This window comes from Phyllostomus hastatus, unplaced genomic scaffold (assembly GCF_019186645.2).
Source record: "Phyllostomus hastatus isolate PE091 unplaced genomic scaffold, TTU_PhHast_1.1 phas_contig_150, whole genome shotgun sequence".
Classification (NCBI taxonomy): Eukaryota; Metazoa; Chordata; class Mammalia; order Chiroptera; family Phyllostomidae; genus Phyllostomus; species Phyllostomus hastatus.
In genome coordinates, this window is record NW_025333611.1 from 420,642 (window position 1) to 438,253 (window position 17,612).

The following is a 17,612-nucleotide window of genomic DNA, read 5'->3' on the forward strand; positions in this document are numbered from 1 at the left end:
GCTGCGGGCATGTTCTTTTTGTCAGAGTGAGTGTTCTTCGTTGTCAGAGCGCAGGTGCACTTAGAGAGGTGTGGGGAATCCAGGAGGAGAGCACCAGCCTCGTGGCGCCCAGGCGCGTGCTGGGTCTCTGGCGCAGTGGCCGGTGGGGGCGCTCCTGCTCGAGGCAGCCACTTCCGCTCTGTGCCCCGCCCAGCTGCCGAGGGCCCCACCCCAGGAGACCCCCGCCGCACCCCAACTGGCCGGCAGGGGGCACCTGGGGGGTTCTGGTTTCCCCTGGGTCCCAGGCTTGGAAGCTTTTGGGGTACGTGGGGTGTCTGAGAGCCAGGCGCTAGGCTGGGGCTTGTGGCCCAAGGCCTTCCTTGCCTGGTGGGCCGTCTGCCGAGGAGACGCAGGAGGCTCTCCCCGGCCCTCGGCCGGCAGTGGCGCCTCTCTGCTCAGTGCGGCTCTCACAGGAGCGTCGGCAGTGGGCCGCTGGCTGCCGCACCTGAGGGCGCAGAGGCTGGGCCGCCCGCCCCGGGAGCTGGCCCGTCGGCGGGAGCTTGTGGAAAAGTACTGCGCTGCCCCCGCCACCCGGCCCGGGAAGGACCTCCAGCAGGCAGTGCAGAACGGAGACGCTGCCGTCCCCACGGGGGCCACTGCGCTGTCCTCCGGAAGCATCTGTCGGGGGCAGCCTGCGGGCCCCAGTGCGGTCACTTCCCACAGCACAAGGTCCCTGGGCCAGCGCCAGGGTGGCCGAAGTACCCCCGCGTGGTGACACTTCACCCCCGGGGGAGTCCGGGGTGTCTGTGGGAGTTAGAGTCCCCTCCCCCGCACACCCCGGGCCCCGTCTGCTCCTGTCCCTGGTCCGGCTTCCGCCGTGTCCCCTCCTGGTGCTGTTTGTGCCGCGCCGGGGCCAGCAGGGCCTCTGGCTCACTTCTCGCTCCTCGGCGCACTCAGCCCGCTGGCCACTAGCCTGCGCTGGCCCGTGGGCCTGAGCGAGAGGAGGAGAGGGTGCCCTGTGATGTTGTGCGTCGCCATGGTGACCATTCTCGGATAGGGACCCCTGTGAGGTAGAGAGGGCCCCTGGGGGGCTCCGGGTCTTTCCTCCTGGAGGGGCTCAGAGTGCACCCTGCCCAGGGCTTCTTAACCTTCCTGTGTGCCCACGCTCAGGGGCTGGACGGAGCCGGGCCCTGTCCTGGCTCCAAGTCCATCCCAGAACCCGCTGATGGACTGAAGGGGTCGGGGGTTGTGAGGAGGAGACTGGAGAAGAGCACAGGGCAGCGGGCCTGGTGCGTCAGGCGGCCGGGAGGGAGGGCGGGCCGTGGGGCGGGCTCTGCAGGGCTCTGCCGCCGCCCCCCCCACTGAGGACCCCCGGCCGGCCGCACGCAGGAGGGGGGACCACGGCGCCATCAGTGTCTGTGCGCCGTGGGGGGTCGAGTGGCCTCTCCGTTGCGTTGCTGAGGCTGCGCCTTCGCTGTCTGGAGACGGGAGGGGCCGAGGGGGGAGGGGCCCTCGGCCATGGCGCTCAGCGGTCTGGGGCGCAGGCACCCCGCGTGTTCGCAGGGCACTCTCCCTCCATGGAAGCACCTCAGAGTGGGGCGTCAGCAGCCCCGAGGGGCCGGGGGCCGCAGGGCGGGGCTGGGCCGCCCCCGCACAGTCACCCGGGGGAGGAGTCCTGTGCTGGGTCACCCTCCGGAGCACCCGGGGAGAGACGGGGTCCAGCGGTATCCGCGGCCCTGGCCCCAGGTGTGCTGGGGAGAGTCGGCAGAGGTGGGCGGCTCAGGCTGGTGTGCCAGCCCTGCTGAGCCTGTGCGAGGCGGGGTGGGGGGGGGTGGCGTGGGTGACTTCCTCGGCCGCCCCAGCAGCACCCTGCACCCTCTTCCGCCCACTTGGGCCCCTCGGCACGCCCCTGCTCCCGCTCGCCGATGCTGGGCTAAGTGCTGGCCTGCGCGTGGGGGAGCCGCTCCTGCCCCGAGCCCCCGGCAGGGCTGCGCTCGGAGCGTTGGGTGGCGCGTTGGGTGGCCGAGCCCCTGCGACAGCGTGCGTGTGCAGGCCCGGGGAGGGCGGTGCCGCTGGGTGCTCACCGTCGTGGTGGCTCACAGGAAAGTTGCCTCTGAAACGGTGGTAGGTACACAGGGAGTCGCAGAGCGGTTACCGGGAGGGCCCCCATTCAGAAGGGACCGTGGTGTCATAGCCAGGAAGTGGGCCTGGGGGCGGGCCCCACCTGGGGGCCGCTGGGCTTGCCCTGGTGTCCCGGGTGCGGGTCTCCGTGAGCACCGTCACTGTCACGGCACAGAGGCCCCCTCGTCCCGCGGCTCCCGCGTGCCACCCTCTACGCCTGTTCCGCCAGCGAGCGAAGGGCCTGCGGGCGGCTCCCAGAGCGCTGCCTTGACAAGCGAAGCCGCTGAGGGCAGCTGTGGGTGTGCCCCCTCTGTGGGGAGAGCCCCGGGACCCCCAGGTGCCGCCGGGTGACTTGGTGTGTGGGGGGTGTCCCATTTCACTTCCTCGCACCCTGGGAGCGAGCCAGCAGTGGGTGCCTGGCTGTTCTGTTCACCAGCCCTCCGACGCAGCGTCGCACCTGGCGGGGGACGTCGCACCTGGCGGGGGACAGCCACACTGTCCCGGGCACAGGCACAGGCTACGTCAGAGCTCCGCCCCTTAGGCTGGGGCAGGCTGTGGTTGGCTCCATTGGCCTCCAGGAGCTTTGGGCATCATTCGGAAGCAAAGGTGGGGCCTGGGGTCACAGACACGCGGTCTGCCCGTGGGCCGGCCACGAGCACGTGAGCCCCTCAGTCGCTGAAACGGGGTCTCAGCCCATCGACGAGACCTGAGGGGCTGCCCAGGGGCTGGGAGCCGAGTGGCTTTCCTGCCGTCATGGGGGCCTGGCCGTCCTCCTTCAAAGGCCAAAGGCAACAGGAGCCCTCCGCCCCTTCCCAGCCTCCCTCTCGCCGCATCTAAGGCCGTAGCTGCTGCTGCAGTCAGCCAGGGAGGTGTCTGTGGGCTCTGCTTCCGTGTGGTCAGCAGAAAGTAACTCGGCAAGACGTGATTTCAAAAAAGGAGTGTTCTTGTTTTTCCTGAGTTATACACGACCAGTGTTCACGGAGAGAGGGAGAGAGAGAGGGGGAGAGGGAGAGAGAGGGAGGGAGAGGGAGAGAGAGGGAGGGAGAGGGAGAGGGAGGGAGAGGGAGAGAGAGGGAGGGAGAGAACAGAGGCACATGTGGAAGAACCCGGAAGCTGGACGCCGCCCTGGACGGTGCTGCAGCGGTATCCTGGGCCCGTCCTTCCCGGTGTCTTCACGGCAGGTGTGCTTCCTCGTCCCCCCGAGAGGACCCCTCAGCCCTGGGCACACCACGTGCTCCCGCTCTCCCGTGTGACGGGGAGGGTGCCTGTGCGTTGCATCCGTGTTGACGGTTTGCTTCTCCTTCGAGAATGCCCACGCGTCTTCGCCAGGGCCAGCGGGCGCGCCGTCCGTCTCCTCCGTGCTGATCGCAGACACGCTCTTCGTGCCGGCAGCTCCTTGTGTGTCCTCCCTGAGAGTCCGGTGTTTCCCACGGGGGTGGTTTTGGTCACAGCTCTTGCCCTGAACAAACAGCCCCCGCCACCACCAGCACTCCCAGACCGTGGGCCCCTGCTCCCTTCCGGCTCTGCCTCAACTGCCGAGAGCCACGTGCCTTCAGGTGTGAGTCAGAAAACGCTGCCCACGGGACAGAGACGTGGCAGGAAGCTGGTGCCGGGGGTGAGGGAGCCCCGCACCCGGGCCCTCACGCCGACAGCTGTGTCGGTCCCAGACCTGGACTCGCAGCGACCACCGTGGCAGCCCCAGGCCAGAAGCAGACGCACGGACCGGCGTGGACCAGGGACGCCGTGGGCCCTGCCGCAGAGAGAGGCGCTGCACCACCCACAGGCCCCCCAGGGGGACGGGCCACGGCAGAAAAGCGCCGTCCCGGGTCCCCAGGGCCTGCGGGTGAGGCGGAACAGCGCGCACCTGCAAGTGAGGACCCCCAAAGGCTTTCGCTCTGTCCCGGACCCCCGCAGGGACAAAGGTCCCCTGCCTGTGCTCTCCAGCGGGAGAAGCGCTGACGGAAAGGGAAGCCGTGGGAGCCGGGAGCTGGACAGGCAGGTTCGCGCGGCGGAGAGAGCACCAGAAGCCGGAAGGCGGGTGTAGAACGGCCCTGCGGTGCACAGGGAGGTGCCAGGGTGGAGCCCCCAGGAAGCTGAGAGGCGGCTGCTCCGGCTCCGGGGAAAGGAGTGGGGAGAGGCCGAGGAGACGCAGGAGGAGGCTCAGCTCGTGCGGGGGAAGCCGGCACGCCCCGCCCCCACTGCCCCACCCTGGGTGCCGGCCGTGCCCCGAAGGGAGGCGGCGCCCGTCCTCGCCCTGCTGGTGTGGCCCTGGTGCTCCCTGCCAGGTGGCCTTGCCCCTTGCCGCGCACCTGCCCTGTCCCGGGACTGCCGGGCGAGGGCCTGCGGCCGCCAGGACACTCAGCGACAACACACGGGACACGCTCCCTGCGAGGCTGGCGCCCCTTCCCGGCCGCCCGGCGAGGGGCCACCCACGTGTGTCAGGGAAGCGTGTGTCACGGTGGCACTCCCTGGCGGTGGGGGGTCACTGGTCCCGGCCTGCTCACGCAGGCCCGCTGGCGGGCTCCAGCGAGGGCTCCATGGTATGAGAGTAGGCAGGTCGGGCGGAGTGTTTGTTCAGCCCTCTCAGGGTTATTTTCGTAGTGGCATGAAAGATTTCTCAGGGCCGAGCCTCCGCAGCTGCGAAAACAGCCGCTGCTTTGAAGCGGTTTTCCCAGGCACAGAGCTCGCCCCCCGCTGTTCGCAGGGTAAACAGTGTCTGGTCTCAGCCTCCACTCTCGGGGCCTGTCTCCGAGGCTCCGGGCGCCTCGTCCGGCCTCCCGGCCCCGCCCACCTGCTCTTGCCCGTGCTCCGAGTGATGCCCTCGGGGGCTGAACCCCACAGGGCGGCCAGGTCCCGGCTCCCCGCCGGCCCTCGGGCGTGGCCTGCGCGGCAGGCCCTCCTCGCCGGGCACGGTGGCCAGGCCGGCCCCCGTCACGCAGTGTGAGGCCGCAGGACACCACACGTGATGCTGCGTGCACTGTGTGGCTGTGGGACGTCAGCCGTGAGCAGGAGGGTGGCAGGGGCCGGCGCGGGGCTCCGCATGCGGGGTGCTCCGCAGCCGTTCCGGGAGCGCAGCGGGACGCGGGCCCCGAGGTGGGGCTCTGCAGCCACGGGCAGAGGCAGCCGCTGCGGCTCGGGGACGGGTCCCGGGGTCCAGTGCCCGCCGTGGGGCGGGGTCATCTCGCAGCCCGCAGGGGCGGGGCCTGCCCGGGGTAGCCATGCGTGGGTTGCCTGGGGTCCCAGCTGTGTGGGCAGAGGGACCCTCTACCCCCCACGCCCCGTGTCCTCGTTCTGGGGCGGGGGCCGACCGGGCGAGGGCAGACCGCTGCGTCGTGGGGCAGGGGCCCGGGAGCTGCAGGCCCGCTCCCTGCACTCGCCCGCTGACTGCACCTTCGCTCTGTGTCCAGCTGCAGGCGGGGCCTGGGCGGCCCCCAGAAGCAGGCGGGGAGCGGGCCCTGGGGTGGGCTTTGTCGTGTGGCCCTGTCCCCGCCTGCGCCCTTCTCACCGCGTGGCGGACACCGCGCTGGGAGGCTCCCGCCCCGGCCCGTCGGCGCTGCTCCAGGGCTCCAGGGCGAGGGGTCGGAGACCGGGGCTCGCCGCCTGTGAGTGGACAGGGCTGCGGACACGCGTGCTTGTGTGGCGGTGTGTCTGCACGCCCACACCTGGGGCACACTCGTGTGCACACGCCATGCTCCGGCACGTGCTCTGGTTGTGGGGGTCTCGAAGTCAGAGCAGTCCCTCAGCTCCGCCCGGCCTGCACCCCCATGCCTGCGCAGGGGGCTCTGGCGCGCGGAACAGGGACGGGCTCTCGGACGGCCGCCCGGAGGCCTGCCCGCGGGCTCGGGGCAGGGCAGGGCCTGTGCCTGTCCTCACGGGGGGTCGGGGGGCACATTCAGCACAGAGCAGGCCGGGGCCACAGGCGATGCTGCCCGAAGCTCTGGGCCTGTGAGCGGGGCCAGAGGGCTGGGCGAGCGGGAGCGGCAAAGCCTTGGTTCTACCCCGTGCTGCTCCTGCCGAAAGCGAGCCCTCGGCCCTCGGCGCTCTCCAGAAGGTCTGCACGTGGCCGGGTGGGCCAGCTGGGCCCGGGGCCCCCCGCGTCTGTCTCCCAGACGGGAGCTCTAGGGTCTCGGTACAACGAGGCTCTGAGGCCCCCTGGCCCACCCTCGGGCTCGTCCGGGACCCCTCGCCGCATTTGCCCTTCTCGCGACCCTGCATGCCGTCCGTCCGTCTGTCTCCCGGGCCCTCGGAGCGGCCCCGCCCGGCTCTCCAGGTCAGGGCTCGGGCAGTGCGAGGTCAGAGGCAGGAGCCAGGCCCAGCCCGTGTGACCTGTGCTTCGGGCACGTGCCTGCTGGGCCGCCTGCCGGGGAGGCCGCTCAGAAACAGGAGGGGACTTCCGAGGGCAAGAAGGACCCGCTTGTCCCGTGGGGTCCGAGGTGGACCCAGGACCCCAGCTGGGAGCTCCCTCGGCTGAGGCCTGGGGAGGGGCAGGAGCGTTTCGGCTGGACGCAGGAGGGCCCCGGGAGCCCCTGGAAGGCACCCACTGCGTGCCGCCCGCGGTGGGTCTGGTGCGCCCTGGGGAGGGGCCCGGCCTGCTCCCGCCTGTTGGCGCCGGGGTCGCCGGGGCCCTGGGGGAGCATTCAGGCTTGAAGCTGGAGACGCGGCAGCTCCGGGCTGCGTCCTCGCCCTCGCAGGGCTCCGGCAGCCGCGGACCCTCCCTCCAGTGCCAGCCCTGCCATCTGAGAGGCCGGACAGCGTGGGCCCGTCGGGCTCGCTGCTGGAGGCCAGAGACCGGGCCTCGTCCGCCCCCTCCATCACAGCCGGCAGTGACGGCGTCGGGGGGACGGGCCCCCTGTGCAGTTGGGTGCGCGATGCCGGAGCCCCAGCCTGTGCCCACGCTCACCGGGGGCCCCGGGCCCTGCGTGCACCCGGGGTGACGGCCCCGCCTGCTCTGACAGGCCTGTGCTGGCGGCAGAGCCACCGAGGGGCGGGGCGGGGGGGCGTCTTTCAGAGAGCGAGGTGACCCCGCGCCCGCCAGGAGGGCCTGAGGGGCCAGAGCCGGTGTGGGGCACTCTTCCCAGGGAGGGCCTCCGCGTGCTCCTGCTCGGACACGAGAGGGGGCTCGAGCCAGGGAGACGCCCATGAGGCGGGGAGCACGCACGCTCACACGGGACAGGCCTGCTCGCTCAGGCCTGCGCTCACGCGGGGCCGCCGACATGGAGAGCGGCTCGCCCCGGGACAGGCAGCCCTGCCTGTGCGGAGACCCCTGAGGGCCGCGCCCGGGGAAGCCGGGGCGCTGTGGGGGGCCGAGTGCTCTCAGCCAGTGCGGACACCTTGGCCGGGGCTGCCAGGCGGAGCCTTCCGGAAGAGCCAGGGCACGTGGAGCGTCTGTGCCTGTAGCTGGTGCGGCGTGTGTCAGGCCCGGGGACGCCGCTGTGTCCAGGGGCTGCGTTGGACGCTGGGCCTTGAGCGCACTCACTGGAGGGTGTCTGGAGGGCCTGGGGGCGCTTTTCGCTGGAGAGGAAGGAGCGGTTGGGCTGCCCAGGCCTGGGGAGCCCCCCACCCCGCCCCACTGGGGAACCTCTCGTAGGGTCGAGAAGAACCAGCATGGGAGTGGAATTGACGAAAGCCAAACACTGCTGGCAACCGTTAGCTGTCACGTGTTTACATGTTGGGGAGAACTGCTGACGTGTTCGTCATTGTTCCCACCGTCCCCCGCATGCTGGAGCACCCCGTCGTGCCGCTGCACACGCACGCGGGGCAGAGACGCCGCCGGCACACGGGCTCTATCCTGCTGTCTCCTGCCCCCAGAGAGGCGCCTTCCCGGCCCCGGCGGCCGCCTGCGGGCTGGGGGCGCTCGCACACGGCTTGCTGGGGACTGCGGGCGTGGGGGCGGCCGCAGTGTCCCGTCCGGACCAGTCCCCAGCCCGCCTTTCCCCGGGGGCCGGCCCAGGGCGCATCTGCCCTGGGCCTGGGGCCCTGCACCCAGAGCGACCCTCCGCTTCTGCTCCCGGCGGCCCGCGTCAGCAGGGACTCTGCGCGACAGGGACGGACGGCGCAGAGCGGACGTGCGGGCCACGCCGGCCCCCGGGCCCCTCTGTCCCCCTGTGGCCTGCAGTCGGGAGCGAGGAGGGCACGCACACCTCTGCAGGGGCAGCCTCGGGCGGCCAGCGGGGGGCCGGGGGCCCGAGTGGGACGCGAGTCTGTGGCGGTGCTCTGTGGCCTCCGGCCCCGGGCGGTGCCGCGAGCCGGCTGGTGCCGCCGGGTCTACGCCACACTGCTGAGCCTCACCTCTGGCTGCTCGGGGCCGTCCGGAACGAAGGCCTTCAGGGCCGCGTGGCAGAAACGGTTCAGAGCCGACACGCTTGTCTTCTGCTCGACGTACAGCCTCAGCTTGTCCCGGAAGGTCTCCCCCAGGAAGCTGTAGATGAGGGGGTTCAGGCAGCTGTTGGAGAACGCCGCGAGGTTGACGATGTGCCCGGTGAGAGGGTAGGCGTGGCGGAAGGACTGCTGGCAGGGCGAGGCCCCCGGCGGCGTCCGCTGCAGGAGTTGCACGCTGATGAAGACGTTCTCGGGCAGCCAGCAGACGAAGAAGACGAGGACCACGGCCACGATCATCCGCAGGGCCTTCTGCCGCCGGGGGCGCAGGCCCCGGTGCCGGTGAGCCTGGACCAGCGCCCGGGCGATGAGCGAGTAGCAGAGGCCGATGATGGCGAAGGGGACGATGAAGCCCAAGGTGACCTCCAGCCACTGCACCTCCTTGACGTCCGCGAAGCAGAAGCAGCCGTCGCCGGCGTGCTGCAGGTGCACGGCGGCGAAGGGCAGCAGCGTGGCGGAGACCGCGGCCAGCCAGACGAGGCCGCAGCTCAGCCTGGCGTGCTGCTTGGTGCGGAACGGGCCGCAGCGCACGGCGCGGGCCAGGGCCAGGTAGCGGTCGAAGCTCATCCAGGTGAGGAAGAAGATGCTGCTGTACATGTTGACCTGCAGGAAGAGGGACATGAAGGTGCACAGCACGGCGATGTCGTAGTACTGCTCGTCCAGGTTGAACACCTCGATCAGGGAGTCGGCCACCAGGATGAGGTCCGCCGCCGCCAGGTTGATGAAGTACAGGTCGGGGACGGTCATCCTGTCCCGGAACCTGATGTTCACCGCCAGGATCAGGATGTTGCCCACGAAGCCAATGGGGAAGAGGAAGATGGTGTAGAGGCAGGAGAGGAAGAGCCCGACGGCGTACTGCTGGTGCGCCGCGAGCTCGCCCGTCCGGTTCGCCTGGGACAGGCCGAACGCCACGGGGGTGCCGTTGCGGGGGCCGGGGCTCGTCTCCATGCCGAGGATGGGCGCGGCGCGGGAACTCACACGCGTGTCTGCGCTGCACGCAGGCTCCCAGGCCGGCGCCCGGGCTCGGAGAGGCCTGCCTCCGCCTGCAGGCCCATCTTCTCCTCTGCACGGGGCAGCCCCGGTGCGCTCCACCGCCGGACCCGCTCCCCGCGGGCACCTGGGGAGGCAGAGGAGGGCGTGAGCCTTCCCCGACTGTCACTCTGCGGGGTTCGAGCGCCGCAGAGTCGAGGCTTCTGTCGTCTCGGAGGGACAGCGGTCTCCGAGCCGAGGCGGAGACAGCACAGGCAGAAACCGCCCGCGCCCTCTGCCGCAGGGCGCCCGGAGCCGCGGGTCTGAGCGGCGGGCGGGCGGGCGGGCGGGCGGCCGTGCGTCACCTCGCCCGGAGGCTGTGCTGTGGCGGTCGGATGGCAGGCTCGTGAGGTAATGCAGATGACGTGGGGTTCGGGGACCTTAGGAAAACTACTGTCTGCCGGAGAGGAAGGAAGATTTATCCCCGCGGCTGCTGGGAAGGGGAGTGAGCGGGAAGGGAAAAACCCAGCTCTCCTGGGAGGGCGCCTCGCGGGCCGGAGCAGGGCCTTTTCCCCAGCGACAGGGCGGCCAGAGGAACCTGGCTCTCTGCCGGCCCTGGTCCTGAGTGTAGGTGCTGCAGACGGAGCTTTTTTCATGTTACAGCACGGAAGTCGGAGAACGAGGAATGAAAATGGTGATTACTTTGGGAAATACTGTTGAAATGTTACTTAATGTTTCAACACATTGATGTCAAACCACGTATACTTTTGTGATGCTGTTTGTCACCGGACACTTGGTCACCTAGACAGCCGGTAAGGAGAGCGTCCTTCCGGCTCACCTCTGCCGGGGGGGGCCGGCGTCTGTGGTGCCGGCCGCGGCCGCGCAGCTCTGTCAAAACTGGGGTGTTTGGTCTTGGGCTGCATTTCCCCAAGGGACGCCCCCACCCCCGGTGTCAGCCGGGGACACCGGCAGTGCCTGGGTTTGGGCTGTCACAGTGCGGAGGGAGGGGTGCCCTGGGCAGCAAGGACACCCGACGGCCACAGGACGGCCCCGCCCTGCGCCCCCGCCCCCGCCCCCGCCCCAGGGAGGCTGCAGCCCAGGAACCCGCAGTGGCTGTGAGTGGTGAGGCTGAAATGGATGTGGAGTGTGTTTTCGTTTGAGACTTTTCACTCCACTCTGTGAGGCAATTAGTGACCATTTCCTGAAGTGCTGCCAGACCAGGCCAGGCGTCTGCTGGCTGCTGCTCGGAAGTGGGGCTCCCGGGGGGGGGGGGGTTACCCACCGCGCCTGGGGCGTCGGCCATCCCCTCGGCGCGGCCGGTGCCCCCTGCTGGCCGGGGCTGGTGGGCGCAGCGCTAGAAGCCTCTGTCTTTCCCTCCCTGGTGCACGCTGCCCAGCCTCTGGGCCCTGCTCTGGGGGGGGGGGGGGAGGGGGCGCTGGCTCGGCCGGGGCTGCAGCCAGAGGGAAGGTCACAGGTGAGGGCCGCAGCCGCCACCCGGCCTCTCGCCCGCGGTGGGGGGGGAGAGGCTGCGAGGGAGGACTCCTGAGTCCTTTCCTTTTCCCCGTGTGAGGGGGGTCTCTGCTCCCTGACAAATCCCGGGCGTGGCCTGAGGCAAAGACACAGGAATTCGGGCTAAATCTGACCACGGGCTGTAAAGACTCAGGTCTGCGTTAGAGGGTGTGCGGTCACCTTGTCTCCAGTTTGCACCGCTAGTCCAGGTCTGAAGACACGAGGCCACACGAGCCCCGGCCTGTGTGGCTTGGCTGGGCGTTGTCCCCGGAACCGAAAGGTTGCGGGTCTGGCTCCCAGTCAGGGCACATGCCTGGGCTGCGGGGACGGTTCTGCATTGAGGCAGCCGATCCACGACTCTCTCCCCCTCCCCCACTCCCTCCCCTCCCTCTGAAATCAGGGAGCATGTCCTCGGGCGAGGGGTGAGGAGGGAGGGGACCGCACCCTTCTCAGACCCTCTGGGCTGTGTCTGTGCACAGGAGCAGCAGCCACCCGTGCGCTCCGGGGCAGGCGAGGACGGAGGGCGGTCGGCCGGCCTGTCCTGCAGGGCGCCGGGTCCTCCACGGAGCCCCGTGGGGCAGCCTGGGGCCGGCGTCCTTGCTGCGCACGACGGGGGGTAGGGAGGGGCCCGCGCGCCAGTCCTGCCCCCCCCCCCCACCCCCCGGGGCATGGGCGCTGAGTTGGGGTTTTCGGCCGGGAGCCTCGGGGCCCTGTCCCGGCGCCTGCCCAGTCTGCCCGTGCCCGTGTCCAGCTGTTGCCCTCAGCAGGCTGCTCTCCACCCCGAAGGCAGAGCCCAGGACGGACTCACCTGTGCCGCAGCTGGTACCTGGCCTGGCGCTTTCTCTGGGTGGACCCTCGTGGCCTCGGGGTCCCCTGGAGCAGCCGCAGAGAGTGCTCACAGGGCGCTGGCCCCACGTGGAGGCGGAGGCCTGCCCCTCACTCTCTCCGGCAGCGGCAGCGGCACTGGCTCCGGGAGCGGCTTTATAGGTCTCCCAGGGCCGCGCGGCGGGAGGGCCTCCCCGGAGGCCGCGTTAACCCTTCCCTGCCGGCCTGCCCCCCCCACGGCGGCAGTGAGCGCGGTGCTGCCGGGCGTCTTCACGGAAGTTTCCAGCCTCACTGCCTCCTTTACCCACGGAGACCGTCCTGTTCAGTTGGAAGGGTTGTAAGTAGGTCTTGTTTATCCTTTAGATGGTGATCTATCATCATTTGTTGAAGCCTCAAATATTCTCTCGCTTGTTTCAGCAACTGCCTGGCCTTAGAACGGGGCCCTGGCCCTGGCCCTGGCCCTGGCCCTGGCCCTGGCGGCGCAGCTCCGCGGGCGGGGCGTCGGTCTTCAGAGTGAGTCGTCCCTGCGGGGGGCCGGGGGGGGGGTGCGGTCCCCGGCCGGTTGGGCGCTGGAGAGGCAGCCAGGCAGTGCTGCTCTCTCACCCTGATGTTTCTCTCCGTCTCTCGCTCCCTCCCTCCCCTCTCTCTAAAAATAAATAAAATATTGTAAAAAAAACCTCACTCAGTTTTCTCAGTTTAGAGAGTAGCATGTGAATTATACAGAGACTTTAACCTAGGAATTACACAGATGTTTGCAGAACGAAGTTTAAACCCAAGCAACAAGTAGTTTAGCGAGGAACTCAGGAGCTAGAGTCATTTTCTGCTCTCCCGACGGCGTCAGCCGGGCCTCCGCCCCCTCCCCCTTCCCCTGAAGCCGCCGGCGTGGCGTGCGGCCGTCTCGGTGGCAGACCTGGGAAGTCTCCTCCGCCGAGGGTCCCACCCTGCCCCCTGGTGCCCAGCGCGGCCTGGGTGTCGGGCGGGACTTAGCCCCGGTTCCCAGAACCACCTGCTGGCGGTTGGCCCCGCACCACCGGCGCGGAGACGGGCTGGCCGGCCCGGCCGGGCGGGGACTGCGGGGCCCGTGTGCGCAGGCTGCCGTGCCCAGGGACGCGGCCCCACGCGCGCACACGTGTCAGCGGACCTCGCGCTCTCCGTGGCGTCATCTTCTCGCCTCCCCACTCTGCCGGGACCGCGAGGCCGCGCTCGGAGGGACCTGTCCCCTGCGAGGCGGCTGCGGGTGGGCTGGGAGGCGCGCTGGACCGGGGCGCGACGTCCCTCGGAGGCGTCTGTGGGACACGCACGTCCCCAGCAGGGCTCTGCACGCCGTCTCCGTCTCCGGCTCGCAGGGCCCCTTCGGCTGCAGCGTCCCGGCCGCGAGGCCCGTGCGGTGGCTTCCTGGCCGGCGACTGGGTGTGCGTCGGGCGGCCCCCGTCCAGACACGCTCCGGGCAGCGGCAGACGCCGGCCAGCGCCTCAGCCACCGTTTCGGGAGAAACGAGCCGTGAGAAAGTCCGGCTTCCTCTTCGGTTAAATAAATAAATACAGTGAAGCTCAAACCTGGAAATAGCCCACATGTCCCTTAAAAATAGCTGCTTGCCACCAGTGCACCCTGCCCTGTGCCGCTGCCGCACCTTTGCGTTTGCCGCGGGGTCCGCTCAGGGACCACTGGGGTCCTGCGGCTGCCCCCCAGTTTTGTGCTTGAGGCTTAGAATCGGTGAACTGGGGCCGCCAGGTCTTGGGGCCCCGGCCCCCGGCCCGCCGGAGCACTGGGTGGCTGTGCGACCGGTCGGCCCTCACGGCACTGCGAGGCAGGCGCCGTCGCAGGGAACACGGACGCAAGCGACGCCTGGGGCCCGGCCCTAGACGTCCAGCCCGGGAGCCTGCGCGCTCGCTGTTGGGATGGATGTGCCCGCGGCCGGGGCTGCGGGCCGTGCGGGGGCCTGGGCCCAGCAGCGCCCCTGCCCGCCAGCCGGTCCTGGGCAGCCAGCGCGCCCGGCGCCCCGGGCCCGGCACCACTGCTTCCCGTCCCCGAGCTCGACTTCTCCAGGACGGCTGTCGCCGTGGCCCTTGCGTCTGGTGCCACCCCGCGGCCTCGCGCACGGGGACCCGCCGCGGCCTGCGGGCCGGATCCTGGCTGCCGAGCGGGACCGGACCACGCAGGACCAGGCGCCGTGGCGGCCCCTCCGCTTGCCTGTGAGCGCATGCGGGCCGTTTCCAGGCCGGGCCCTCGCCAGCAACGCCGACTGAGTGTGACGGGCGTCCTCCTGCCTGGGGGCGCGGTCGCCGCTTCTCCCGGTGAGTCGTGCTTCCCCGCGCACGTGGCCGTCGGGTGTGGTGGCCGGGCCGGGCCCTGTGAGGCCGGTGCCGCAGGGTCTAGGAGAAGCAGAGGCGCGTGCCTGGGGCTCGGGGTCCCCGGGAGGACGGGACGAGCCTCCGAGGCCGACCCCATGGCTCGCGTGGGGCCGGTCTCCAGCCAAGGACCAGGGTCCCCGGGCGCCCCCCGAGCTTGGCCCCGGGGAGGCTCGCCGTCATCGTCGTCGTCAGTGTGGGGAGCGGGTGGAGCTGCGGGTCGCCCGGGCACTCTGCGGGCTGGGCGGGCGAGGCCCCGCTCAGACCCCTGCGAGCACACGCTCGCCTGGACACCCGTGGTCTTGGACTTGAGTCTCCCTGGGCCGTCGCGCTCAACTCTGTCCCCTGACGGCCCACGGCCCACGCCGGGAGGCGTCTCCACCACCCTCCCTCCTACCACTGGAGGCGACCGCAGTGCCGGGACTCTGGGTCACTCACGCTCAGCTGGAGCTGGGGGCCCCGCCCCGCCCCTCTGGCCGTGGCCAGCTGTGCATCACGGCCGCGTGGGGCGCAGCCCGGCCTGAGGGTGAGGCAAGGACCGTCGGGGCTCCCTGTCCACGCCGCGCAGGGACACTCGCCTGGGGTGTGCGAGGGCCAGAGCCTCGGTGCTGAGCAGGACGGCCGCACTGGTCTGCCGTCTCCCTGACGCTGCGGTTGCTTCCAGGTCGGGGCCCCGTCCCTGGGGAGAACCCAGGCCAGTCCCTTGCCAAGTCCCCCCTGAAAACGGGTGCAGCAGACAGGCCCGCCCGAGGGGGGAGCCCAGTGGCGGCGGCTCGTGCGCAGCAGGTGACAGACCCGTCCCAGCCATGGCTCAGGAGACGGCACTGGGTCCCCCGGCCACCCCCCCGGCCACCCTCTCCGGACGAGCAGGCCACTGGCCGCCGCGGTCCCAGTGCAGCGAGTCGAGTACACCGCAGGGCAGAGGGGCCGGGTGGGGCGGGGGCTGGTGACAGGCGCCTGTGCCCCGCAGCCCTGCAGCCCTGCAGCCCTGGCCCCTGGTCGTCGCTGCTGCCAGCCTGGCCCGCCCCTCAGCCCCCGCGCTCCCGGGGAGCGGGCAGGCGGAGGGAGCCCTGCGGTCCTGTGAGGACGGCAGGAACTCGGCCTTAATTCAAACCACACGCTGCATCTGACGCAGAGTACGGTCTGGCCACGTGACCAGAGAGCCTCGGACGGGCCTGGGAGGGGAGCCTGGTGCGGATGGAGAGGGCTGCATGTGCCGGCAGCACGGGAGGCAGCCCCACCCCGGCACAAGGGGGGCGCCCGCGGTCTGTCTGGCCGCAGTCCGCGGACGCTCCGGGGCTCTGCCCTCTGCACCCCCGGAGGAGGGCGTCCGGCCGCCAGCACACTGAGCTCGGAGCCGCGCCCCACCCCTGCCCGCAGGCCTGCATGCAGCACCCTGCTCGGCTGGGCAGGGCCGGGGCGCGGTGCCTGGAGGCCCGTCGGGAGGAGTTCCTGCTGTGTCTGGTCCGCGGCTCGCCGGAGCTGCGCCTGTCTGGAGGCCGGCACCAGGCAGGTAGGAGTCTTGGAAGGCATGGCAAGGACGGGTGCGGGGTCAGCGCGGTCCCGAGCAGGTCCGGGCGCCCCAGGTCCTGAAGGAGCGAGGCTCTGCCCGGCAGAGGGGAGGGCGCCCTCTCTACTGTCCCCTGACCGGCCCTGGGGACGGCGACTCCTCTTCACCGCCTCTCCCGCTGTGCAGCTGGGTCCCTTCCGCAGTGGGGCTCGCCCTGCAGGGGTGTACGCTTGCGGCCGGACTTTCTAAGCAGCGCCCACCTGTCTGGGGTCCCTGACGGCACTCACAGCCACGGGAGGTCCGTGGGGCGAGCCCGGGTCCAAGGGGCCTGTTGGAGCTTGCTCAGGGGTGGGGAGGCCTCCTGGGGGAGTGAGGACCCCTGAGGCTCCTCTGCCCTGGGGGCGGGGAGCCGGAGGCTGGAGGGGCGGCAGGGCTCCTGTCCGTCTCTCCGGCTGCGGCCTCCCAGCTCCCACGAGACTAGTGCCTGGTCACTGGCCCCATGGCCACCAGCCTCACCCCTGCTGAGCACCCCGGGGGCCCAGGCCTCATCCGTCCAGGGCCCCGAGCTGCTGTGAGGGCCTGCAACACAGTGGGGCAGGCAGACTAGGGAGACCCAGGCCCTGCCTGGGGGTGGGAGAGGCAGGGCCAGAGTGCCCTGTGGGTGGGGCCGGCTCTGCTGGAGGAGGGACTCTGGCCTGGGAGGCGGTGGCCTTCCTCCTGCTCTGGTGCTGTGCTGCCTCCGCTCGGGCCCAGGGCCTTCTTGCCTGAGCCCTGGGCCCTAAAAGGCCTCCAGCTCTCCCTGTGGCCTGGCCAGCCGCCCTTTTCCACGCCCCCCCCCCCAAGGCTTTTGACCACTCCAATCCACAAGGGTGAGACGTGCACTCCCTCAGCCCCGTGGCTGCCGGCGCGTGGTGAGCGGCCGCGGCACTCTGGGTCACTTCCTGCCGCCCCTTGCAGGGACCCTCTGCCAGGACCACGCCCCACAGACGTGTGGAACCACAGCCGTGTGTGGGGTGTGTCCCCAGTGCCGGCAGCGGCTGTTCCGGCAGCACGGTGCAGCGACGGTTAGTGCCGCTGCAGGGCCATGCTGTGGGGCCCAGCCGGCCGCCCGGCTCCTGCCACACATGGTGGTGGCTGTGCGTCCAGCCCTGCTGTCTGGGGGAAGGGCTGGCCTGCGTCCCTTCCTCTCAGCCGGCAGAGGGTGGGGACAGGCCTCTGGGTGGCGCTGGCCGTGGTGCTGACGGCCATCCTGTGGGCACCCTCCTCCGTCCCTGGACCCCTTAGTGGCCTCACGTGACCTGTGGAATCTGGGACGGGGGGTGGGGGCATCTTTGGATGGACTGGACCGTGGCAGGGAACCGCCGAGAGGGTTTCTGGGCCCTTGGACAGGTGTGGGCTTGTCTGCTGACCTGCCCCCCTTCCGGGCGCCGCCCACTGCATCCTCCTCCAGCAGCAGGCTGGCGGGCAGTCCCAGCCACGCAGAGGCCGGAGCCCCGGGGCCTTCTGAGGGCTTCAGCGGAGCGGCCCCCTGGCGTGCCCCGTCGCCTCCCAGCAGCTGCCCCTTTGCCCGGAGCGCCCGCTGCCCTGGACGGGCGGCCCCTGGTCAGGCGTCAGGCCGGGAGACCGAAACCCCGCGGGGAGCTGCCGCGTCCTCGACCGCCTCGCCCTCGCCCTCGCCGAGGGGAACCGTGTCCGCGCCCCTCCGCTCCCGACACCCGAGGCAGGGCGGGCCTCTCCTGGGCAGCGTGCGCGCGAGCGTGTGTGCGCGGGTGCAGGTGTGTGGGTTTGGGGCTCAGCGTCCACAGGGGACAGTTTCTGAGGGACGTGCACTCCCTCCCCCCAGCTGGTGTTGGTCGGCAGGCGGGGGAGGGGGGCGAGCGGGACCCTGGCCTCCCTGGGAAGCCCGCCTGCGGCCTCCCCTCCTGGGCCCCGGGGGGTCTGCCCCGGGGAGCACCCACCTCCGCCTGCGGGGGCTG

The 17,612-nt window shown here is 70.9% G+C and overlaps 2 protein-coding genes across 2 annotated transcripts in view; one reads left to right on the forward strand and one right to left on the reverse strand.

Annotated features, from left to right (window-relative positions):
* The window catches only part of CUNH7orf50 (chromosome unknown C7orf50 homolog), a 49,805-nt gene that overhangs the window by 5,011 nt on the left and 27,182 nt on the right, over positions 1–17,612 (forward strand). The gene's annotated exons all lie outside the window — the stretch shown is intronic.
* GPER1 (G protein-coupled estrogen receptor 1) lies at positions 8,225–12,007 on the reverse strand. Its single transcript, XM_045824858.1, has 2 exons — positions 11,762–12,007; positions 8,225–9,592 (listed from the first exon to the last, which is right to left on the reverse strand). The coding sequence occupies exon 2, from the start codon at positions 9,421–9,423 to the stop codon at positions 8,365–8,367; it is 1,059 nt and encodes a 352-aa protein (XP_045680814.1). The 5' UTR covers positions 9,424–9,592; positions 11,762–12,007; the 3' UTR covers positions 8,225–8,364.